The 27,472-nt window shown below is 33.9% G+C and overlaps 2 protein-coding genes across 3 annotated transcripts in view; one reads left to right on the top strand and one right to left on the bottom strand.

Moving 5' to 3' along the window:
• RALGPS2 (Ral GEF with PH domain and SH3 binding motif 2) overlaps positions 1 to 27,472 on the bottom strand; it is a 162,476-nt gene that overhangs the window by 44,648 nt on the left and 90,356 nt on the right. The window lies entirely within an intron of this gene.
• ANGPTL1 (angiopoietin like 1) lies at positions 161 to 26,345 on the top strand. Its single transcript, XM_055319059.1, has 5 exons — positions 161 to 508; positions 5,856 to 6,716; positions 17,937 to 18,130; positions 20,022 to 20,292; positions 21,666 to 26,345. The coding sequence occupies exons 2-5, from the start codon at positions 5,894 to 5,896 to the stop codon at positions 21,851 to 21,853; spliced, it is 1,476 nt and encodes a 491-aa protein (XP_055175034.1). The 5' UTR covers positions 161 to 508; positions 5,856 to 5,893; the 3' UTR covers positions 21,854 to 26,345.

The raw sequence follows: 27,472 nt of genomic DNA, 5'->3' as shown, positions 1-27,472 counted from the left end.
GAGCTATTCAACCTCCCGCTGATCCCACCACCCCCACCCCTATTTAAGGCTACAGAGAGGAAATCCTAAGGAGGAGATTTCCCCCCCTAGTCTCCAGCAATTTTTTGGTGACGTAATATGTGGGCTGAACTTGAGTTTACTGAGAAAGAGAGGGAATCACTATTCAAGGGTACTGTATATACAATCTGGGTCAGCTGCAGCTGGTTACTGCACTTCTCCATGTGGCAGACAGAGCAAAGCCACAATGCTTTCTCTGCCGGATTAAAGACAGCCCACAGACCAGAACTTCCACTATACTACTTAAAATTACATAGGTGGCTTGTCAAGTTCAATCGATTAGTGTTGTAAGAAGAAAAAGAAGTTCCTTATTACAGCTTGGATTCGACGGTCCAAAACAAAAATGCAATTGCTATTAAAGTCACAGATGAACAAACTTCTACACTGATTTTTAAAGGCAAGAATAAGAGCAGCAAGTTTCTGGGTCTGCTTTATCAACAGATGCATAAAGGTATTTTATTCTTTTATTTTTATTTAAAATTCTGTGTATATCAAAATTTTACATTTGTAGAAGTTTCAAAATCTTTTATTAAACAAATAATTTAAAAATCTACTATAATTTATTTTAGTTGAAAAAGGTTTTCTTTTGCACCTTTATGTAAAAACTGATTATGTACTTTGTGATGATTAAGGCAGGATTTGAGGTTCAATTTAATAATATTTAGTATATGTGCTTATAAATTGGTACATACATGCTAGGTTTCAGACAAGTGCTTTAGTGACACGAGAAAGAAATCTTAACAAATAAGATTCATGTATAAGGTTTATAACACAGTGATTAAAAACAAAGGGATACAAACAAAAGAGCTGTAAACAGTCTCTCTCCACGCAATTACAGTGTGTGTGTATGTCTGTGTGTAAGTTCATGTATACTGTTAGAGATCTTAAAGTATAGCTACAAAACACAGCTAAAAAGATACAAAATTAACTGAAAGGCTTTGCAACAATCCCTCAGTTATACTATAACCAAATATCAAACAGAAATTTTTATAAAGGTTTAAGATAAGCCTATGACATTTCTTGGGAAAATGCAAATTTTTAAGTAACTTTCCAGGCTTACATGTAACAGTAATTGAACCTGGGTAATAGAAATTAAAACTGCTATACGTAGAATTACTTAAAAAAGCAAAGTTATGAATATATATATTAAAAAAAAAACAACCTAAAACTTTATAGATTAGGATTAAGGAAAAAAAAAATAAAATGTGATAGAAATATTATGTAAGTAGTCAGCAGTAAGCAGAAAATAAAGAACCCAGAAGACAACAGTTACTTAAATACATGATTGAAAGACCAAAAATATGTAATATTTTTAGACAGACATAACTCTGGTAACCATACACATGAGGTTTCTTTCAGTATTCTACTTTGTTTAATTGTATCATGAAAACAATTAAAAATAAAATTACTAGTTACCATGAGTAAGCTTTCACACCAGACACTTAAATTTTTTATCATTTGGGGATCCTCTGTTCTTTTAAATGCTAAAGACATTAAATGGTAAGAATCTTCAATAAGCAAATAGTTATAAAGCTCAGATTTTTTCAAATTTACTTTCATGTTTTTTCCTTAAAGATTCAAACTCTAAATCCTGGGAGGATCTCTGTTAAACATATTTTACAAGAAACTGATAAAATGTCCAAGCAATACTGGATCTGAAATACTGCCACCTCTCTCTTTTCTGTTGTTGTTTGCTATGAAAAGTGCAAGACCTCATTAAATCTCAGTTCTTACTGAAGCCGAGGCAAGCACTGACTCTGAAACCCCAAACACACAGATAACTACTATCCCTTTCTTTAATATCTCCAGGGAACGAGACTGTTCTCAAGTCTCTCCCCAGAATATAACTCACAATCTAGAAGTATCTACAGCATCTTCGATGCTTCATAAATTTAGGCTCATTGCCTCATGCTGTTTTCAGTGCGTGACATAGCCAGTTAAATGCCTCTACACGTTTACCATCTGAAAGGAAGTAAATTCTGATTTTTATTTCTTCTCTTTAGTAGCTGGCAATGTAGCAACTATGAAGAGAAATAGTATTAATAAAATTAACCTGAAGCATGGACGACTTTTTCTTTTTTTTTTTTTTTTTCTAAAAACAGCCAAGTAAAGGCATAGATTTAAACTTAAGTATACTGTAACTAATTTATAACTTTCTCTTGGGACCTAGGAAAGTTCTAACATATACAGAAAGGTTTTATGAGGTAACACAGATTTATAGATCTTACACTTTTAAAACTGAACGTGGTGGGAAAATATTAAAAAAGAGAATGTTTTCAGAAATGTAACAGTAAGTGTATTTTTAAAACCAGTTCCTTAGTCATGACGTAGCTCGTCTACTACTTAAGAAATGTGGCTCCTTATTCTTCTTTCGGTGACAACGAAGTCATTACTTTTATTAAGGTCAAAGAATTATATTTATTTAAAAAAAACCCTTTTAGTTGCCTCCTTTAAATTAAAACTTAGATCAGATTCTCTTATGCACACAGTGGTTTATCTTATGATTTGATCATGTATAGGAGCCTGCAAAGAGACAAAGCAGAACACACCAAAGTGAAGCTATTGCTTTTTTAATTTCACATTTTTGTTCCTTCATGACAATACTGACGTAAAGTTATGATATCAGTCTTGGGTTCTATGGTCTTAGCTGTTCCATAGAAAGCTGTGTCTAGTAGGAATACAAGCTGTTCAAATCAGAACACTGTTCATGAAATTCTACTTGTTCTGAAGTTGCAATGATAGCTTCTGAATTTCTCTTGTTTTTGTAGCTTATTTCATAGATTATTTAAGTAAAATCGTTTTATGATCTAAGAGTTTCTATTCTATTATTAAAATGAAATGAGGGAACCTGAGGACTAGTAAGTTTATGTAAGAGAAATACTGTGTATTTTACTGTCTCAGTTTTAAAAATAAACCATATCTAAATTCCATGACTCTGCAAATATAACAAGAAATCTTGTATCAGTAACTCTAGTACAATAAAATATCTATTTTGTTATAAAATAGATAGATGACTTTTAAGGTCTAAATTTTCTACTGACATCAGAGGCAAAATATAAAAAAACGTAAAAGTACTCAGATAAGTGTGCTTTTGATTATCAGAAGGCCCCTGATATAAATATGGAATACTCTTGTGCTCATTCCTCCAATTTTGATTATATTAGTAAGAGAAAAATACTTTTCCACACTCCATCCACTTCTTGCTTTATGTTCATTATCACTCCACTTTGAAAGCACCATTTATTTGAAAACACCAGGGGACATGGTTTTAGAAAGTAGCAGTCATCTTTAGGACTGCAGTTTTAAAAGAGTCCCTATTTCCTTGATTGTTAATAACCTTTTTTGGGGAGGAGTGTTCATAATCACGAGTTAGATATGTAACTGTCAATGGGTATAATACATACAGAAGGAAAGGAATGACAGCAGAAAATACAGAATTGAAAAATGATGGAAAGAGAGCCGATCAAAAATGATCCACAAACACCTTTCCATAAATAAGTAATGGGTCCATGTAAAGACACACAGACCAGGAAAAGATGGAAAAACAAGATGTACAAAGTTAAGGTTCCTCCATAGTTATATGCATGACTAGGATAAAAATCACAGATCTAGAAAAGTAATGAGTAGAAGATGTGAATCCAACCTGAGTGCTAATTCTGGCTTCTCTGGGACTTTCTTTGTAAAAGGGTATATATTCATAGTGTTGTGAATGCAAATAGTTACTGTGTATTAAATACTATAGAAATGGGGATCCCTGGGTGGCGCCGCGGTTTGGCACCTGTCTTTAGCCCAGGGTGCGATCCTGGAGACCCGGGATCGAGTCCCACATCAGGCTCCCGGTGCATGGAGCCTGCTTCTCTCTCTCTGTGTGACTATCATATAAATAAATAAAAAAGAAAGTATTTTTTTAAAAAAAATACTATAGAAATGTAAGGGATTACTATGCTATTGGTGATAGAAAATAGGACAGAATATATTGCCATATGCTGTAGTGGTTAATGAAAAAGAAAACATGAACTCTGGAGTCTTTTGCCTAGGTTCAAATTCTGCCTCCCTCTCTTAGAAGCTGCGTGACTCTGGGTAAGGTACTTAGTTTCTGGATGCCAGTCCTGAAAATAAGGACTGTAATAATCTACCTCAGAGGGTTGTAGTTACAAGTAGTTGACTTAATACATGCAAAGGAACTTAAAACAAGGCCAAGTACCCAGTAAGTAAGAACTACTGTTATTGCTGCTTTGCTACTATTAATTGGAGGGAGAAGCAACTTGGGACCTGACTTCTCAAATCAAAAAACAAGAACTTGGATGGAAAGTGGGACAGAAGAGCTCTGTCTTAGTGTATCCACTGCTGTCCTTCAAAAACAGCAGACAGGGGTTAAGTTTATGAGAGTGGGAAGGTGGGCCCTGTGCTACAGCAGCCTGCTTGTGCACCCGATGCAGTGGCACATCTTACCCCTTCTACTGCTCCTACTGCTGAGGGAGGGAACTCATGGGAAAGGAAGAAGATGTGGTTCTTAGAGCTAGTGCTAACGTTTCCTCTAGTGTTTCTACAGAAATTGTACTAGAAGGGACAAGTGTTTCTCTGTCACAGCAAAAATGAAACATTTCAAGCACATGTGTCAGCAATATGTGCCACTGCTATCGACACTGACTGAGGAGCCAGGGAACCCGAATTCTTGACCTGGTTCTAATGCTACCTATTTGTGTGGCACTGGTTTTCAACATGCACATGTGCACAAAGAGGTTCTTGAAAGAGATGGTCTTTAAGGCATTTTCCAACTCTAATAATCGTATTCAATTACAGAGAGTTTCTTTCCTTGGCAATAGTTACAGAAAACTATTGAAATTTTACTAAGATACAGTTCAGGAGAATCTTAGAAAAATGGACCTGCTTAAAAAAACAAAACAAAACAAAAACATTGCTAACTCACCCGTAAGCTTAGAGTATATATATGACTATGGTTTAGAAAACACAATGACCGGGCAGCCCGGGTGTCTCAGCGGTGTAGCGCCGCCTTCAACCCAGGGCGTGATCCTGGAGACCTGGGATCGAGTCCCACGTCAGGCTCCCTGCACGGAGCCTGCTTCTCCCTCTGCCTGTGTCTCTGCCTCTCTCTCTCCCTGTGTCTCTCATGAATAAATAAATAAAATCTTAAAAAAAAACCAAACACAATGACCTACAATAAATGACTGTAAAAATTCTCTCATTCTTAAACTTGTTACTAATCCCAAAAGGACATGCTACAAAAACAAAAAATATGATGCCAAAACTTTCTGGTCTGAGATTTGTCTAAAAATGTTTCTGTAATTTGATAGATAAAAAACGTAATTACTATAAGAGGGCCAACCTAATTGAAAGCATGTTAATAAAATATAAACTAGAGTCACCTGCCATTAGCTTTAATACTAGTTAGGGAAGACTGTTTTAATCCGTGCCTTAGAAACACATTACATACCATTTTCAGAATCTTAAGGCAGTAAGTAAACTTTTTAAGTGTAAGAAAAGTGTCTTATTAGGGTCTCAAAGCACCCAAGAACACTAACCCTATGCCTTTGGACACAGTGGGCATCACCAAAATCTGCTCACTGAGCTGAAAAGTATCATAATGAAGTGGTAGTTCCTTGAAACCTAAATTTTAAACAAATGCACAGGCATCATGATGTTAAATTTAACAAGTTAATATTAATTCTGGCCCAATTTGGTAAGATTGATACCCAGTTTTTCCCTTATTTTTTTTTTATATCACTGACTTTAAAAGTAGGTTAATATTAATTCTTTTTACTTTTTCCCTTCATTAGTTTGATTTTTAAAAGACTTCATACAACCTCATTTCAAAATGAAGGCTTTTATCTGGACCCTAAGTGCACTATTCTTTCTACTAATGGGCATTGGACATTGCAGAGGAGGACAGTTCAAAATGAAAAAAATAACCCAAAGGAGATACCCTCGTGCCACGGATGCTAAAGAGGAAGCAAAGAAATGTGCATACACATTCCTGGTACCTGAACAAAAAATTACAGGGCCCATTTGTGTTAATACCAAAGGGCAAGATGCAAGTATGATTAAAGACATGATTACCAGGATGGACCTTGAAAACCTGAAGGACGTGCTCTCCAGGCAGAAGCGGGAGATAGATGTCCTGCAGTTGGTGGTGGATGTAGATGGAAACATTGTAAATGAGGTAAAGCTGCTGAGGAAAGAAAGCCGTAACATGAACTCACGAGTTACTCAACTCTATATGCAACTATTACATGAGATTATCCGTAAGAGGGATAATTCACTTGAACTTTCCCAGTTGGAAAATAAAATCCTCAATATCACTACAGAAATGTTGAAGATGGCAACAAGATACAAGGAACTAGAGGTAAAATACGCTTCCCTGACTGATCTCGTCAATAACCAGTCTGTGATGATCACTTTGTTGGAAGAGCAGTGCTTGAAGATATTTTCCCGACAAGACCCCCATGTGTCTCCTCCTCTTGTCCAGGTAGTGCCACAGCATATTCCTAACAGTCATCAGTATACTCCTGGACTGCTGGGAGGTAACGAGATACAGAGGGATCCAGGTTATCCCAGAGATTTAATGCCACCACCTGATCTGGGAACCTCACCCACTAAAAGTCCCTTCAAAATACCACCAGTAACTTTCATCAATGAAGGTAAGTTGCTTCTTACTGTTAAAAATGGAAATATGAGGTTAATATATTTTATGGTTTATGAAACAATGCACATGATAAATCCTTATTCTTCATTTTGGTCATGGAATTATACATGAACATTTTTGTTTTCTATTAATCAAGAATTGATTTAAATACATCTCTCAGCTAAGAGTTCCTAAAAATAGCATATTCGGTAAGAAAAGTATTGCCTTCCGACCAAGTTCTTACAATCTGTTACTAGCATAAAGAGAGGAATGAGTCCACCATCCACTTGTAATCTCTGCAACCATCCTATCAGCCCCCAGCCAGGTCTTCTTGCTGCAAAACAATCCTTTTGTTTACCTCTTGCTGCTCTTCTCATTTTCTTCTCCAAAAGGAGCATTTAAAAATTTGCTTCCACTCTCCTTAAGCCTACAATTATATCTCCTCCTCACCGCCACTCTCAGACACTCATCATCTACTACTGTACTGAGATGAAGTCTACTCAGGTCCTAGGTTCGTTCCTTCTTTGTTCTTTCCTATCCTGAAAACATCTGGACAACACCCGTGCCTTCTTATCCTCGGTCTTAAGAGGAAAAGGTATCCCTTCTATTTTCCAAGGCTAAACAAGCTACGATTTGTATCTTATAGCCACATATGTATAAGTTTTCACTGTGATAAAAAAAAATAACACCCTAGAATTGATCCTAATACCTGTACCTCTATTTCTTAATTTCCTCCCTCACTCACTCCTTCCTTCCTTTCTTATTGGTTACTGATCTCCGAGCCTAGAATACAAAGATGAATAATTCACCTTTGTTTCAGTTTAGTAAGATGTTAACTTTCTGAATATTTTGCTTTTATTTTTACCTCCACATCCATTTTCTCATAAGGCATTCTCCTGAAATCTTTACAAGTTGATTTGTTTCCTTAGAGTGGAAAGAAAAGCCCAAATACCCAAAAGTGAAAAGTAAATAAATCATACTTCATTCACCTATGGAAAGGGCAGCACATAAAACTGCACATAGACTATGGAGTAATTTTAAACAAAAACAGAACAAAGACTGGAAGTACATATATCATAAAGTATCTCTCTGCAGCAGTAGACATCACATCTCTGCTTTCTTGGGCTTCCACATTGTGATATTCTGACTCTTCCTACTTCTCTAAGTCCTTATTTGTATCTTCTTCCTTCTACTACAGCTTGAAAAGTTTTCCTCAAGATCCTCTATGTTACAGGTTTCTCACACCTTCAAGGCTACAAGTATCACCACAGCTCCAATGACTCCTGCCTGGAGCTCTCCCTCCTGATTCTAACCAGTGCTGAATGTTTGCATCTGGATGATCTACCATCACCTCACACAGTGCTGCTTCCTCTCCTGAAATGCCTTCTTCCAGCTTATCTGTCAACCTGGCAGATTTCAAGGCTTAAGTAAAATAATATCTTAAGTGTTATGCATTCCCAGATTCAAACAAACATATCTTGATGGCTCTTTCCCCAAATTGCTAACTATGCCTTGAACACGTTTTCTACATCACATTACACTAGGTTGTTTGTATGTCTGTCTCCTGCTAGACTGAATGCTTCTGGAAAAATGAACTGTCTTTTCATTTTTCTATTTCAAACATCTAGCCAGGATCAAATTTTAGCACATTGTGCTCAGCATATTTTAAGCTAAGCATTATAATAGATATTTGAGGAATGGATGAATAACTAAAGCTTAAAATAATCTTTTCCCCAACCTAGCATTTTACTTTTAGAAATATTATAGAGGTAATACATATTTATTGAAGAAAAACTAGAAAATACTAATAAGCTTTGTTAAAAGATTCACTGAATATCCAAATAAAAATAAACAAAAGTTAACACTTTGGTAACAACCTTTAAGTCTTTCTTTTTTTTCCCTTCTTGTTAACATGGTAATCAATATTCTTGCAATTAAAAAAAACTATTTTGCTCTTGTACTTTCTCTGTGATTATATCCTTAGGATAAATCTCTCTCTCTCTCTTTTTTTTTTTTTAAATAAATCTCCTTTACTAAGACTGATGGGTTGATTTTGATTTCTCTATTTTGATTTATGTTACTCCCTATTTCTGAATTTGCATGGCTCATCTCTGTTATTTCCCCTCTGCTGAGTTCTATTCATGTTGCTTTTCCATCTTTCATGGACTTTGTCCCTGATTTCTATTCAGAGCCAGGATTCTAATTTAGATCCAAGTTATCTATGACAGCAGCTGGAGGATTGAGACTTCTGGATTATTAGCTATGTAACATTGGGGCAGTGGGCAGGGAACTGCTTTTTACAGTTTCCTGATCTGTAAAATGGAGGATAATAATTGTACTTACTTCATAGAATTTAACACTTGAGGGGTGCTTAGAACAATGCCTGGCACTCAAAATGTTCTTTTATTTAGGAATGCTATAATAGCTTGTTGACTAATCTAACTCCATTTTCTCTTTCCATCAAAATATATCCTATATTGTCAACAGATCTATCTTCTTAAGCTACCGCTTTGATCACATCACACTTCTGCTCAGCAGTTCCCCATTATACACAGAAAAGGTGCATTTTGCTTAGCCTGGGGTAAGAACAATATCCTCCTCAAACTTACTTCTTTAGCTTTCCTTCAATTAATTTCCTTCATAAAATGAGTCAATTCACTGTCTCTGAAATATTTTCCATGTTCTCTGCCTATCAAATTATAAGGTTCAGACCAAAAATAATAAAATAAAATAAAATAAAATAAAATAAAAATAGCAATTCCTCCTTGAAGCTCTTGTTGACTTCCTTAAAGTGACTGCTCCTCTACATGTATGTTGCTTTTCTGTGGGACATAAAGTATATACATTCCTTATATTCCCTCTTGAATTATCAGTTATCTTTATATATACATAAAGTACTCATATACATATCTAAATAAAATGCCTTCCAATTATAATGTAAGCTCCTTCCTGACAGATGGATATTATAGCTCATCTGCAGATAAATAAATGTTGGTTAACTTGTTATTTTTATACAGCTTTGTAAAGCTGTCACATTCCACAAACCTTTATGAAAGTACTTTAATACATTTTACTATACTGGATTCATTCAATTTATACTGTTCTAACTCTCAATAACAACAGGCTAGAATACCATTATCTTAGGTAAATAGTCATTATGGACATCCCCATACCCTTTAATTTTCAAAGGAAAGACATGTACAAAATGATCCACTGAGTATATAAAGAAAAAAATACATATTTATATTATCTTTTTAAAAAGTGTATGTTTTGTGTAAGCTTTTAATGTATATAACTTAACAGCATAGTTTTTCATATAACATAGATAAACATAATTGAAGTGTGTGGAATTTATTTAACTGATGGAATGTACAATTATGTAGGTATGGAGATGACCACCCTGAAGTATTTTCCGTGGGTGCTGAATCTTAAGTGGATGGTATCAGTTCTAGAAGAAATTATTATTCACATATTCATACACTGACACATTAGAAAATGTTTATGTAAAATGAGCTAGATCAGTTCTAGATGTTACTCTACATTGAGCTATAGTGCAGGACTAATCTTGTATTTCAGAATTAAATCTCATGCTAGAGATATAGCATATAAAAAGTCCCATTAAACAGACTTTTGTTTTAATAAAACAATGGTGTTTATATTTCTATTAACCAATCCTTAACGTCAAAATTAAGGGCAGACATAACTTCTGTTATTCACTATTTATTTGTTGCTACAAGTAAATATTAACTTTTAATTTTATTCTATAAATATTGGTCCTTTGATATTCAATGACATAATTAGCAACACCGTAAGAATGTTCATTAGAACACTAATAAACATATAAGGGAAAGTGCATAGAATAAAGAAAACCTGTTTCCTTTGTTATTAACCTTGGGTAAATGACTTGGGTAAGTGTCTGTTCTCTCATTTGTATGGTGAGAGTGCTGGTTGGACTGGACAATTCTAACATCCCCTTCTAGTTCCAATATTCTATGACTCGTATCAAATATAAATTACTATAAGCAACAATAAACAGACTTGCTATTTTCTTTTTATATAATGTGCTAAAATCTTTGTTCATATTATTATCATACTGGAAACTATGTCTGAGCTGTTTGGATACTTGCACAAAAGGGGCAAAGATGGATGGTCCTCCTGCTGTACTTACACATGCTCTGGCACCAAAAAGTTCATATTACTGTACTCTACATGTAGGAACATGGTCTAGAATTCTGAAGTCTCTAAATGTATAATGTGTATGTATTATCTTAAAAGTGTTTTAGCCAGTCACAAAAAAAAGCCAAATACTGTATGATTCCACTAATATGATATACCTAAAGAAGTAAAACTCATAACACAGAAAGCAGAATGGTTTCTGGTAGAATCAAAAGTTGCTCAATGGGCACAGGGTTTCAGTTCTACAAGAAGAAAAGAACTCTGGACACTGTACAATAAAGAGAAGGTACTAATGCCACTGTACATTTAAAAATGATGAGGCTGGTAAACTGTTACATATATCTTACCATCATTTTCCTTAAAAAAGTGTTTTAATGACAAGTTTATATTTTCTTTTTTTCCCCTCTCTCCATAATGGTTTCTTTCATTTAGATTAGGACAAAGCAAATGGAACAAAACATTTCCAATCCTCAAATCTCACTGGGAAGTAAATTAATATTGTCATTATTCATTTTACTTTGGAGTATTTTTCAAATTTCTCAGAACAAAAAAATCCCATAGTAAATCAAGATAAAAAAGAAAGTCCCTTAATGTGATTAAAAAATACATGTATTTCAAAACAAATATCAGTAGTATTCTTAATGGTAAAAAACTAAAAGCATCTATATCAAAAAAAATTTGAAATGAGAATACACAACTATTAATTAATGTGGATCTAGGGGTTCTAGCCATTAAATTAATAAACAAAAATGTGTGTATATGTGCATGAGTGTATATATGTGTGTGAGTGAAAATGGTTATAAGAAAAATGCATCTCAAAAGAACTTACCATGAACTTAAAGCAAATAATGCAATACTTTTGTTAGATTAAAAACAATTATCTCCAGAAATGTTACCCTCCCTCTCGCTTAAAAACAAAATGTTAGGAATATAACTACAATACCTGGCAAATTGCCACCAATAAAATTCTTAACTGTTCATGTTCCTCAGTGGCTGTATTTTGGGTTAGTCTTCTACAGAAGAAAACATTATTCTTTTACAAATGGTATATTTATAAAAATAAGTTTATTTCTTGTAGGCAGATGGACTGGAGAAAGTTCCTTCACAGTGTGTTAGAGCATAAATCTGAGTATCAGGAAACTTGGATTTTGGCAAGACTTTTTTTGTTGCCTCTTTTATACGAAAGATTGTTATGGTGATTAAAGAGGTGACACATATAAACATGCTTTGTGTAGGGTCTGACCATCATTAATTATTCCATTTCTCTGTACCCTTCCCTATATGTGCCTTGCTTGGCCATGTATGGGGACATAAAAGGTAAGCATATAAAGTTATACTTGAAAAGCAGTCATTAGAAACTTAATATGCTGTTTAGTGGATAAGCTAATTTTCAAATATTTGTAATGCTTATTAGTATATTTTAAAGATGCAACCGGTTAACCGGAATAGTGGAATAGTTATATTAACACTTAAAAAAAAAAAGAAGGGTACAAAAGAAGGGCTGTTGGATTATGACTTTTAACCAGTTACAGGAAACAACTGATAAACTCTTTAGTAATTAAAAGCTAAAAGCTTGGGTTGCAAGCTGCATTCAAAACTTACAGGTTAATAAACATAGTAACCTATATTATTAAAAGAATCTATTATTGCTTCAAAAAGTATTCGCCTCAGACTTCCCATTCAGAAATGCTATCCAACATATTTATCTTATACTTAGCTTGCAACCCAATTAAAAAGTTCACCTCTTGAAAGATTTTACTTGCTGACCAATTATTTGAATACTCTAAACTGATTATCTTTCTTGTCCTGTCTCCTATCACAAAGAGCAAAGGATTGGGACAAAGTAAGAAAATAAATGAGAAATTCAACAACTTGAAAATGGGAAGGTTTTTCCTTTTAACTTAATTAAACAGTTTCTTTACAGAAGAAAGACAGGCATGTTAAAGATGGTTCCCATACTCAAAGTATGAAAAAGAATTTTGTCAACCCACTGTTCTGTTCAAAATATGGGTTCTTAATGGAAAATACCTTTTGGGAAATAATGTGGCATGACTGGTTAATATTTTTCTTTCTATGAATCAGATCTATTAACTGGAATTGGTTAGTCCTATACAAACTTTAATCATCAAATAAACTAAGGAAGAGAGACACTGGTCCTTCAATTTCAATGTACAGAATTTCAGTTTCCTGCCTTGAGAAGAATCCAATTGTATGTCAACAAAAATGAAGACTATTTCAAGATTATTCAATGCAAGAAAAAAGGCTAATAAAATTTCTATTTTAGAAGAATGGTACTTCTAGTCTATACCCTATGTGCACCATTATGAATAAATTCCTGAAACCTGTCAATTAATTTATTCCCAATAATATGCATATCTGAAAGTTAAATCTGACCTCTCAAAAACAAAGCTGCTACTTTTCTACTAGTCATTTAAGAATTCCTATTAGGCAATGATATTTATGGTAGAGAAAGTGGTAAAACATTTAAGAATGTCTTATAATCTAACTCTAGAGCAGAAAGTAAACAACATGTGCAAATAATAATTAAAAAATATTTCTGCCAAGATCAACAATACATATGGGGCTAAGACAGGTTAATGGCTTATTCATAAAAATAAATACAAACAAATATTATATTCTGATATTTACTATCTTTTCTTAGGAGAAAAAAAGCAGCTAAAAGCACTACTAATTTTATACACATGTTCTGGAAAAGGATTTCAACTAAATTTTCCTAAACCTTTTGATCAAATAAGTCTAACAGGCATCCAAAATGCAAATGTGAAGCCTACCACTAACAAGTGGGTTGAAAACTAAAGTTAAAGATCATTTTAAATTTGCATAAAATGAAGTCTTATCAAACTAAAGTAAGCTTTAGAAAACTCAGGACTCTCCAATTTGCTTAAATATCCAAGGGCCTTTTAAATAGCAGAGAAGAAGAAACAAATGCTATTTTACAGATATTTTGTCAACATTCAAAACCTTGATGTTTCTCAGTATTTTACAGCCATTTAAATAACCTAATGAAAGTCCAATGCTGAATATATACTTAAATATAGAATGTAAATTGCCAAAACTATAGTCGAATGAGTGCAGAGCAAACATTTACAAGGGTGACATTCATAAACAATATAAAGGTGACATTTGCAGAATAAGCAAATTTCTGAAATGAGAAATATTTATGTGGACTGCAACAAGACCACTTCAATGTGTGCATTAACCACAACAACTGTTTAAAATGAGAGCAATGTTCCTCAGCTATCTTTGACTATTGTGGAAGTGACAACTTAGACCGAGTTTGGCTACACTGAAGAAATCAGTTTCAACTTTACAGCCTACCTCAAGAGCTCCAAGTACCACCCTTAGCCATTTATATTTCAGAGGTACCATACTTGGAACTCCTTTCTAACATGATGCTCTCTTCTGATTCCATCCCTCAGCTCAGGTGACCCATGTGTGGCTGTAATCAGACTCCACACCTCCACTTGCCTAATTTCTCTTCAATCTTCAAGATTCAGCCCACATATAGGTAGATTTTGATCTCTTTTCTGCAAATCTAGGTTAACTATTTCTGACCAGTGTTCGCATGTGCCTGCATAACTCCATCAGAAGCACCTGTCATACTGTTGTGGAATTCTCTCTTTACTTGCCACTTGACTCTATGGTTGTTTCTTTACCCCTTGAGCCTAAAATTTTCTAACCTGTAACAGATGCAGAAAAGACACATCTAAAAAAAAATAATGTAGAACTGAGGAAATTCTGGAAACCACGGTGGCTACCAGGAATCATTTAGTTCACCAAATATTTGAGTGCCTAAGTGGGCTTCACCTGTGGATACACAACCAAAAGACAGTGTCTTTGCATATGGGAAATTGTAGGAATAAACAAATTAATATATTACCATGCATTACACAAAATAATCTAAGAATGGATCTGGAAATTAGACTTCACTTTTCCTTCTATTTCACTCCCATGTATAAAATTAAAGTTCTATAGATTTCATCCGATCTGAACTACATCTATTTGTCTCTGACTTGATTATAATGCATATTTCTGTAATGTTTAGTAGCTCATATGTGATTGGAACAGAAGATGAATATCAATAAAACAAAGAAGTCATACTGGTTCATTGGGAGTATTTCCAAGCTATACTCATGTTTTGCCACAACTGTCAACAGCCAAATATGAAGTATCTTAACAGCTAACATCAGCTGTTATTTTTCGTGCAAGATTTTATAGAACATGAGGGTTTTCAGGAATATGCTGTTTTCTACAATAGAAATGACTGTGCATTCAACTCTGATTAACCATATTAAATGTATTCCTTAAATATGCACGTATTTATTGAGCTACAACTGTGTGTCAGGGACAGCAACAAGGGAGGAAAAAAAGGCAACTAAGTTACTGATGACGACTACTCTGCGAAATATTGTGTTAAAGATTCTGAATACTTTGTAATTTAGATTCAGTAATTGATAAAGTAGGAAATATAAAAATAATTCACACTGAATTTTAATGGAATGTAATCTAATTTATATCCAGTCTGAATATCTCAGAATATTATTTTTATCATAGTCCTCACTACATTAAGAACCTATCTATAAGCTTTCACAGACTAACCAATATCCTCATAAATACAGAAGCATAAATTGTTAACAGAATTTTAGCAAATCTAGCAATATTTAAAAACAATAATACACCATAACCATGGTCATGACCATGACCAAGTCAAGGTTATCCCAAGAATACAAGGTTGGTTTAATATCAAAAAATAATTAACAGAATTTACTTATTAACAACGAAAAAAAAAACTTATCTCAGCAAATAAAAGCTTTTGACAAAATCCAAAGCCCATCATGATAAAAGCTTAGAAAACTAGGAATAGAACGGACAAGAATTTTTAAAGTAGTTACTATATCTTAAAGGATACTCATAATGAATGCAAGATTGGAAATTACAGAAGAGATATAAAACTATAAAAAGGGAATCAAATTGAGGGCGCCTGGATGGCTCAGTTGGTTAAGTGCCCAACTTGATCTCGGCTCAGGTCTTGATCTCAGCATTGTGAGTTCAAGCCCTGCATTGGGTTCCACACTGGGCATGGAGCTTACTAAAAAAAAAAAAAAAAAAAAAAGAATCAATTTGAAATGAAAAAAAAAAAATTCAATACTTAAAATGTAACCCAAGAAAGACAGAAAGACCTTCCAGTTTCTCAAACCCTTTTTACTAGTATTTGTAGTATTTAATCATTGTATCATAATTTTTAAAAGTCTGAAAGAGAAATATCAAGAAAACAAAAATGTAGGCTAGAGATTGTGTGTGTGGTTTTCTATTTCCTTGTATTTAAAATGTGAAGGAAAGTCGATTTATTTACTGACTGATAGCCTGCTAACAGTTAAAACATAGTCTCCATCCTCAAGGAGCAATCTAGAGGGAAGAGTTCAGTCTCTAGAACCCCTTCTAATGATGCAACTGTGTAACTATTTATTCAATGAGAAAAATCCTTCTCCAACTAGTGCAAAGGGGACCCTGTGTATATTGGCACAGTATAGACGTGTTATATATACATTTCTCAAAATTTCAATAATCCTATTCCTATTATCATTATAGTGCAGATTTTCTTATATGAATTTTACTTGACTAAATATTTTCACGTAATTTCTAAAAATTGCATGTGTTAAAATTTAAATATTTCTTGTAAAGTATAAAATTTGACAATTGGAATTTCTACATCTTTTTTTGGTTGTGGTTCTAAAAGACCTGTGGGGTAATTCTTATTTCTGAATCACTTAATATTATTACATGCTTATAAAAAAACCAAAGGATCAAAACACTGAAGAATGGTGCAACTAAAGAATGTTCAGTAAAACTCAGAAGAGATCTTTCTTTAGATCTAAAAAATGTGGAAATCACAATTTCAAGAGTCAGATCCTCTACAAAGGATTTCACAAAAAGTTTTGTCATTTAAAAGATATGAAGAACTTACTAGTATATTTAAAAATAGGGAGGGAATCCATAAAACTATGAAATAACATGGGAGCAAATGTAGCCAGCAGTCCAGAGCATGGGATTAGAAAGAAATGGGTTTAAACCTAGGGCTTATTACCTTCTAAGATACAGGACGTTAGACGAGTTAACTGTTTCATCTATAGAACATCTGTAAACTATCACAAGGTCATTGTGCAGACTAAATAAGAAAATTACTGTTAGTCACATAGATCGATACAATTCTTTAGAAAGGCATTTTGCCAACATTCCTGAAATGTATTCTTATGGGCTGTTGAATGGGGGAAAAAGTTAACGGATTCTAGAAGGTTGGGAAACTCTGATTTATTTCAGGGCTTCTTAATCTTTAGTATGTGCATGTACACTGTGGGTTTCCAAAAAGGTAACAGAATACTTAGCAATAATGAAACTTATTTGACCATGGTAGGCTGTTTTCATTAAGTACCTTAAGGGACTAGTGTGTCCCACTGAAAGAAAATTTTGGAAACTGTATACCAGGCCCTATGATAAGCTATAAAAGTGCTCACACCCTCTTGATCCATAGATCCCATAGCATTATTGTAAGTAAATATTTGAAAAAATGAAGCCATAAGAAGACATTTTTTGTACTTTTATAATAGCAAAAATTAGATGAAACCTCAATATCTAATGACCAAGGAATAAACAATGATATATCAATGTTAAAATTTTTATTACAGTTACTACAAGTGCCAGAATGAAGACTGTAGCCCCAAGGAAATTTCTGTTAAAAGAAAGAATCCAATTTTCTATGTGTGTCAGAATTATGACAATAGAACAATGTATGTATATGGACAAAAACTCACAAAAACAGTGGAAAATGAAACAAGCTAATGTTCCAGATAGTGGGACTGGGGTAATCCTTTTATTTAGTTACTTTAACTTTTATGGTGTTGTGTATACAATAGATAAAAAGTGGTATCAAAAAGTGGTATCTGTAAAGAAAATACAGAGGTAAGACTTTTATTAAAAACTACTTTAATATGGCCCTGTTCCTGTTAAGTTTTCTGGTAATTCAATGATATTTTAATTATAGGACCATTCAAAGACTGTCAGCATGCAAAAGAAGCTGGACATTCAGTCAGTGGGATTTATATGATTAAACCTGAAAACAGCAATGGACCAATACAGTTATGGTGTGAGAACAGTTTGGATCCTGGAGGTTGGACTGTTATTCAGAAAAGAACAGATGGCTCTGTCAACTTCTTCAGAAATTGGGAAAATTATAAGGTAAATCAGTGATCCAGACCTGGGAAACAGGTGGAACAAAGCAGCTCTTGCAATAGCAGCCATTCCATGCAATAAAGAAGATAAACAGTTTAAAAATAACTATCCATATATTCTTCATTATCTACCTTTGTCAAAAAGATAATTCTCATCTCCAGCTTTAAAGTCTAAAGTAAAAGGGAAACTGAAGATATCCTTTAGAATATAAGAGAAGGGAGAAGAAATGTGTGGGAAATATCAGAAAGGGAGACAGAACATAAAGACCCCTAACTCTGGGAAATGAACTAGGGGTGGTGGAAGGGGAGGAGGGCGGGGGGTGGGGGTGAATGGGTGACGGGCACTGAGGGGGGCACTTGACGGGATGAGCACTGGGTGTTATTCTGTATGTTGGTAAATTGAACACAAATAAAAAATAAATTTATTAAAAAAAAAAGAAGATATCCTTTAAGCTGCCCCTTTTTAGTCTGGATGATTTATAAATATATTTAATATAATTATATATATAAAATATGTATAAAAACAAATATATAAAATATAAATGTATTTAATTCTTAGCAAAGACCTTTACTGATTCCATTTTCTAAAAAGACAACTGCTTTTATGACATTTGAATGCATCAGCAATTGCAGTTAAGCAATATTATGAAGTACAGAACTTCAAAAAAATGACCCCTTTCTTTAGAACAAATTACCTCTGATAATCATCCCCTCATGTTTTAAACTGGTAACATCAGACACTGGTGCTGCGAGGAAATAACATACCAGATCCATGCAATCATAATTTTGGAAAAATAAGCAACTAGTCTTTGTTAATAATTTTGATATTTATATGCTAATTTTATGAGTGGTATACATTGTCCAGTTTAAGGACAGCAGATAGGTAAAATTAATATTGTCTAGATGGTCAATTCTTCATTCAAAATTGTGAGGTAACAGGATTACTCACTTTTAGGTGACATTTTAATGGCAGTTAAAAATAATACATTAATACATCCATGTCAAAAGTTATATAAATTTCTAAACAAATAATTAGGGGGAAAAAAAGGCCTGCAACACAACCTCCTTGAAAACACAATGTTAAGATGAGGTTTACCAAACCCTACACTGTGCTGCATACTTGCGATGATAAATGCTTACTGAAAGAGGAGAGTTCATGTATTTAATTTTTTTTTAAATTTATTTACAATAGTCATACAGAGAGAGAGAGAGGCAGAGACACAGGCAGAGGGAGAAGCAGGCTCCATGCACCGGGAGCCTGACGTGGGATTCGATCCCGGGTCTCCAGGATCGCGCCCTGGGCCAAAGGCAGGCGCCAAACCGCTGCGCCACCCAGGGATCCCTGTATTTAATTTTTTAAAGACAGTCTACATTTTTTCCAAGGTGGAACTCCAAAGATTACTGTTACATCTTCTGACATTTAATTATACAGAGCTAAAGACGACAATTTGCTTCACAACAGATACTATCTGTTTATTTTTAATGAGTGATAATAATGTTAGATAGCCTTTTTTACTGGTAGGGTTGGCAGACTTCCAGAAAAAAAAAATTGGGTTCTTTGTGTATGAGAGATCAGAAATCCTTTTAAGGGATTTGGTAGTTCACTAGGTTAAGGTTAGGTTTTCATTCCCTAAGAATAATTTTCATTCTCTTTTGCCTTTTTCTTATCCATAACATTCGAAGCTAGCTGTACAAATAAATACAAACTATGAGAAAGCAAAACAAACAAGGTGACTAAGTGGGGCTTATAAAGATCAGGTGATCCATTAAGAGGGAAGTTCACATTACCACTTAAATGGTGAATATTTTTTATGTTATCAAAGGTTTAAAATTTATCTGTAAAAAAGTTTACTATCTCTACACTTATTTATGCACTCATGCTGTCTATTTGTTAACAGAAAGGATTTGGAAACATTGATGGAGAATATTGGCTTGGACTGGAAAATATCTATATGCTTAGCAATCAAGATAATTATAAGTTGTTAATTGAATTAGAAGACTGGAGTGACAAAAAAGTCTATGCAGAATATAGCAGCTTTCGCCTTGAACCTGAAAGTGAATTCTTTAGACTGCGTCTAGGAACTTACCAGGGAAATGCAGGGGACTCCATGATGTGGCATAATGGTAAACAGTTCACCACACTGGACAGAGATAAAGATATGTATGCAGGTGAGTAAGAAAAAAACTGATGTGTATTCTTTGCAGAATCACTAACTGCATAATCATATGCATTACACAGAACCCTGCTATTAAAGTATATGTTACTAAAAAGCTTTCCAGAAAGGTAATTTTGGACTCAGTCATAGGTTACATAAGCTGCTGAAAGTTTAGAATCTCTTTTATAAGGCAATCCCAAAGTGTGAATGAATTCTGTGAAAAACAAAGTTCTACTATTCTAATTTGGGGGTAGGGTGGGGAACAAAGCAAAAACTCATTCATCTGGAAATAAAACACTCTAATGCCTAAAATTCGTGACAAACTACCACATGCCAGGCACTGCTATATGTGCTACGGATACAGCAGTGAACTAAGTTCCTGCCCTTCTAGAGCTTACTCTCTAGGAGATAAGATGATTTATCAGGTGGGATAATACTCTAATAAAAATAAGACCAGTGAGGGAACAGTGAGTGATGAGTAGCAGGGGATGAGAAGGGTGCTATTTTCCACAGCATGACTGTGAAAGGTTACTTTGAGAAGCTAACGTTTGAATGCCTGAAGAGAGTGAAGGAAGCCAGCCATCTGGGTACATGGCTTTGATAAAGATTTTTTAGTACCCACATGAAGGAGAACAGTAGGACTGCAACTCGTAATAGGAACAGCAAAAAAAGCTTGACTCAGAGGGGAAATTAATGTTCTCTTTAGAAAGAATCAATTAGGCCATCCAGATATAACTCTTAACATTAATTTTCATATACTTTTGCCTTTTTAACCCAGGTCTGTGGCCCCAATAAAGAGATATCCCCCCTGAAAACTGATCTGTTTTTCTGTTCAGCTGTATCTTGGCCAGGAGCACACAGGTCTCCACAATAACCTATTTTATGAAAGCAAAAGAAAAAAAAAGGAAGAAAGATATAACCAAAGTATACCATATTTACAGAAACACATTTGACTACTGGTAGTGCCATTCTATTGCATATGATTCTGTGCTATTTTAAGAATTGAGTTTTCCCAAATTTACTCTTTTAGCAACTCTGTATCTTTCCCAATCTCTCCAATCCCTACCTCCCTCTTTCTCTTTCACAAATGCAATTTATGTCTTATTTACACTGTTACCCAAAAAGTTAAATCACTTAACTAAAAAAAGCATGTGGTAAGCAAGCAAAGGGCAAGATAAAGGTAATTCGAGTGATCTTTCAAGTAGCTGATACTTCAGGAACAGTAAGAAAATGAATGAAGAAACAAAAATAAAGATAAAGGTAACTGAAATCAGTAAGAGAAACACAAATTAAATCATTCCAAAGGTGGAGTAGTTTTAGATGGTTTGCAGAGTCCCACACTTAGAAGAAACCTTTACTTTGATATCTCTATTTTTTTCCTCAAAGGAAACTGTGCTCACTTTCATAAAGGAGGATGGTGGTACAATGCCTGTGCACATTCTAACCTAAATGGAGTATGGTACAGAGGAGGCCATTACAGAAGCAAGTACCAAGATGGAATTTTTTGGGCTGAATATCGAGGCGGGTCGTACTCCTTGAGAGCAGTTCAGATGATGATCAAGCCTATTGACTGAAGAGAGACAGTCTGCAACTCAAATGACATAGAACTCCTATTTTTCAGTTCCTAAAAATGTAAATGTTACATGTATATTGTTTTGCACAACTCATTTCTACAGATACAGTTTTAAAGTAATTTTATCGTAACTGTACAAGGAGATTTATAAATGCAGTTTCATCTTCCCTCAGTATACTGCAGAAGATTATGTGTGCCCATAACCTTAGCTATTTTAAAAATTATATTGACTAAATACAGGCAAAGTTTGTTTTATAAAATGTAAATATTTGCCACAATATGTAACAAATCTTAGCTTTATTTTAAATCAAAATTGAATACATGTTCAAGAACAATTTATTTAAAACTTTATGAGATTGCTCTAACTTCCAACAGAAAAATAATTTTAAGATTTCAAGCCAAGTAATACATTTTATTTATAAAAATACAGACAGGAAATTAGAGAAAACTCTAGTTTTGCCAATAGAAAATACATTTTGCATAGAATAAAAGTTATTTCAAATTGATTTTGTGCCTCTCACATGAAATGATTAGATCCAAATCCTTAGCATATTTTGTGCCGATTTCCTAGAAGTGACCCATAGTATTGAAATACATATTTTTAAAACAAAAACAATGCAGGCAATATTTAAAGTCAATTTATAAAAATAGAAATATATAAATGCTTTTTTTTCCAACATTATCTTCATCTGATCTGTTGAACACTAAAATTTCCTGAAATGCATGTGTTGTTATATCAGCACTGGTATTACCAAAATGGATATTATAAAAATTTAGTAAAGGTTTTCAGATCTGAATTATAACTCTATGCTTATTTATTAATTCTTGCTCTCCCCACCCACCCCCAAATCTGCTATTCAAGTCAGAAAGCTTGGAGAGCTTTATAAGCATTACCGCTTACTGATGGGTGGGACTAGCACAATTTCAAGGAACTGTTAGATATTTAGAGATTCAACAGTTTCAGAGCAGAATCCATAGGGGTTTGGCTAGTCCAGTTTGCTAATTCCTTCTTATGGTGTATGTGTGTCATTTACTCACCTTTGGATTTAACAACTTTATTACCAACCTTCTGGAACAATTTCCTTCCAGAAACATGCTCATTGCTTACAGCTGACCTTCCCTTAATTGATTTGTGAACTAAAATTTTAGCGAAATCTCATAACTTTTGCTCAAGCAAAAAGAAAACCCAATCAGAACTGAAGATGAACGTCTGAAAACTCAAGCCCACCAACATGACCAATGTTTTCCTGTCACATGTTAAAATTAAAATTCTGATGAAAGAAAGTAAGAGAACATTAAAACCTTATAGTATATTATTCTTTATTTTACTTATGGTCATCTTAAAATAGTTCTGAAGTCCCTCCTACCCCCAGAACAACAACAAAAAACCTGGTGTAAGATTTTTGGGATAAATCAGACATCTAATTGTTCTATCAAATCTTAATTGAATAAAATTTTACTAAGGCATTCCATTTATTGTCAGAACTATAGTATTTCACTTAAATATCCAAAACCCTATCAAAGGCAAGTTGTACGGAATTTTCACGGAAGAGGGATATTGTGTTATCAAAACTAGAGTAAGTCCACATTCAAACTAGAAAACTGGGCTGAATGCTAAACTGCCTTGGCCACTGGGCCTGCTCTGCTCTCCTTCACAGACACAATATAGCTCTGTTCTGGAGTTCCTGGAGAGCAGGGAATAAACAGCAGAATTATATGATGGCTATGTGTAGGTTCTAAAGTCTGTACTGCTTGGATTTGTGGCCCGGCCCAATTCACCACTTTATCAGCTGTTACCTTGGGTGGTTTTTATACTTTGTATTCTTACCTATAAAAAACGAGGATATGAACAGTACCGAGCTCACGTGTTTACTATGAAAGTCAAATGAGGTAATGCATATGGTAAAACATTTAGAATAATAACATCTGACATAAGGACCCTGTTGACTTTGGCCATCAGATTATTACTCTTCATCTATGTGCTTTCTGCCATATTTACCATGGTGCCTTGCGTAGAGTAGGTGATCAACAAATGTGTTAAAAAGAAACACTATCCAAGTTTTCATGCATAAAATTACTTTGATCCATGATCTTCATTCGCAAATCAAACAGAGCTATGTCAAACTATCTGCCTATATTGGACGGATAGTTAAGAGACTGGATCATAAGAAAAGATAAAGAAAAATTAAGGTAGGGATAGTCATGGTAGGAATTTCAGCCAAATGAGGATCTTCTAAGAGATGAATGAAGTAGGTCACTTGTGTGGTCTAATAGCTAGCTACTTTGCAGGTTACCTAGGAATAAAGACATGGTTGCCGTACCTTCAATAAGACTGAACTGTAAGCTGGTTTACAGAAGGATTCAGTTATTTTTAATAAATAAAATGAAGCTTACCCTAAAAATGACTTAGACTCTTATTCTGTACTCAATGAGAGAGACCATCGATGTCTAGGAAACTTGGCATCTCTGAAGCAGACTTTAAAAACTTGAGATTTTGAATAATGTCAATATTAGACAATGCCCTGAAATTCAGCAGGTATCTACAAATAAATTTATCCTCAGGGTCCAAGCAAATTTTCAGTCTAGTGCTCATTTGACTCTATAACTTATGATATGAGAGTGCTAATTCTTCTAGTGTTATATTTCTTAGGGCTCCTCCTGGTAATAATGTAATAAGCCTGTAAAAACTTCTGCAATCATGAAAATGTTCAAAATTACTTATGAACGTGTACTAATATGATATGATTTTTATATACTTAACCTTAATAGTAAGTTTAAGATTATACCCTAACAAATTTTTAGTCTTTTTAGTGTCTATGAAAGATAACCAAGTAAGAAAAGAATGATTCCACTTATAAGGCCAAGCCCCCCTCCCTGTCTTCCCTCAAAGCCATCTAAAAATAAGTTTTCAATTCTATCAGTGGGGTTAATAGTTACGTTGTAATTCTACAGATAATTGTAGGAAAGACTGACAAATGAACTCAAAATTTTAATTTCAATACAGATTTCCAAAGTATTAATATTATTCTCTAAAGCTTTCTTTGAACTATAAATGAAAGTTATAATGCATATCTTTATGGCAAGTCAACTTAACCTCACTTGTCTTAGTTTCTTCACTTATAAAATATGAATTATAGTATCATTTACCTTATAAAATTGTTAAGAATTAGATAATTTATATAAAACACATAGAGTCAGGCATACAGGATTAACTGCTGAATAAATGTCAGTTATTAAGATTTTTATTATTGTTTTCCTGTTAATAAGGTTTGCTCAAAACGTTACCTTTTTTTTAACTGCGATTACCGAAATATCATAACCAGAAATGGCACTGGCAAAGCTGCTGAAACTGGGGGAATCTGAATTCTGTTTATGATTAAAATGCAGATATGTATAGCTGCTACACATTATTTTTAAGATAAAAACTCTTAAAGAAAGACTATGAACAGGGTAAAGAAATTAATGCAACCCTAGCCTCAGTCTTTTTATATCACAAGTCCTCAAGTGATCTAAAGTAAACTTCAGAAAATTACCACTGAGGAATGTTACAGGAATTTTAAATATATAAAAAAGAATGAGGGCAAAAGGGATGTAAGTGAGGTAATGGAAAATGCAGATGTAATTTTGGCTAAAGAAAAAGCTAGGGCTAGCTGCCATTTGGTCAGAGCTAATTCTTAGGATTCAAAAGAAAGGGACTGAACATGCTTTATTGCTGTTTTAGAATACAATATATAATCTAGTGAGAAGAGGAAAATAAAGTGCTCCATGGTGTATATTATCTACAAATCAAACCAAAGAAAGGAAAAGGGAATAAAGGTCTTAAAATATCAAAAGCCAATGACATTTTTTGACCATTAGACATTTTTGAAACCCAGTATTGGAGCCTTTTATATATGTACATGAGTAAAACCCTACCAAGAGGGAAGAGGAAAAATCTCGTTAATTTCCATAGCGCTATAGACAGCTTTGGACTTTGTCAAAATTAACTGAATAAAAATGTGAATAAAAACCTAGTATTTTTTGAAAACACTACACAAGTTAGTAGAAATTTCTCAAACTAAAGTAAAATAAAGAACTGTATCCTATTAGGAGATCAAGATTGGTGAAAATTACTGAAAAATCAAAGAGGACCAGATAAAATCAGAAGATCGTTATAAGTTTAGGCATACCTTCTTTAACATTTCATTAGGCTGATGAAGACATCACTAACAAGGTCTGGCAATGAAATGTACTACTTCCATGACATATGAAAGAAATGAGATTATTCACAAGATAATGATGTCATTCTGAGCCATTAGTATTAAAGTGGTGTTAAGTTCCAGAAGTGTAGGGATAAAGTCCATTTTGTGGCACCAAGCTACTGCTGAGCAAATACTGGTTGGCCAACTGATGTACCAAAAGAAAACACGGGTGGGTAGGAAGTTGATGTATATAAAACTGCCTCATAAATGAATCTGTATTTAAAACAAATAAAGTTACTGCAACAATGAGAAGAGTCAGAAAGGGATCATTTAATTAATTCAACCAATAAATAATAAGTGCCTACTTTTGTTCTAGATGCTAAGGATAAAACCTTGGGCCAAGAGATAAGACTTCTACTCTGCCAAAGGGAGAGAAAGATGAATGAAACATCACAATGAAAATAAAATGGTGCTTTTCAGAATCAAGGATGGAGGGAATATTATATTACAGAAGATTATAAGGATAGCTTTTCTTTTGTAAAAAAACAAAAGGCCTATTATGAAAATCTAACATATCAAAAATTAAGTGTGTGTGTGTGTTGGGGGGGTGTCTCTATAAGAGTGAGAGGAGTCATATCAAGACACATCAGAATAATGTACTCATGTACTACAGAAAGGCAGATTTTACAGAAACTTTTTTGCTTCTACTTGATCAAAAACAATAAAGAGAACTACAATTATTTATTTCTATTGTTTTAAAAATATGTTTTCTTTCCCAGAAAACATCCTATGCTTTTAAACTATTGTCCCCCCCCCCAAACTACATGAATAAAGTAGAAATGGGGCTAGGATACGCACATGAAAAGAATATTTATGTTTCATACACCTTATTTTTATTTTTGCACAACGTCCTATTTTTCTCTCTCCGGCAAAGCAAAGCTTCCCACACCAGATTCTTCAATAAGCCCCTTAAGATTTTTCTCCAATGACAAGAACAAATGAGTGCTGTTAATAATTTTCAGATTTAAAGCAATAATTCTCATATAAAACAATTTTTTCCTTGATATTTGCCAAACTATTCCTCTCCAGAAATACTGCATCCTTATTCTAAGAATTTTTCACTATATTGCCCAGGCTAATTTTTACCTTGAATGCAAACCAACAGAAGAGACCATTTTTCAAGGGACGATGAGGTGAAAGCCAAGAAAACATTTTTACTTTTTATAATTTAATCCGCATTGAATTGTAGATAAATTTGGCAGTTATCAAAATAAGAATTTTGTCAGCATATAAACCACCACCTCCTTTTTAAAGCTTCTCTAAGAATGGTTGGTTTTGGACTTAATTCTTAGAAGGAAAATACTGTAAGTTTGGATCCTATCTCTCATTTAACAAACAGATGACCTGCCTTCACCTTTTCTAGGCACACCATATAGATT

This window comes from Nyctereutes procyonoides, unplaced genomic scaffold (genome assembly GCF_905146905.1).
Source record: "Nyctereutes procyonoides isolate TBG_1078 unplaced genomic scaffold, NYPRO_anot_genome, whole genome shotgun sequence".
Classification (NCBI taxonomy): domain Eukaryota; kingdom Metazoa; phylum Chordata; class Mammalia; order Carnivora; family Canidae; genus Nyctereutes; species Nyctereutes procyonoides.
Note: the sequence above shows the minus strand (reverse complement) of the source record. Positions and strands in the feature narration are given on the sequence as shown.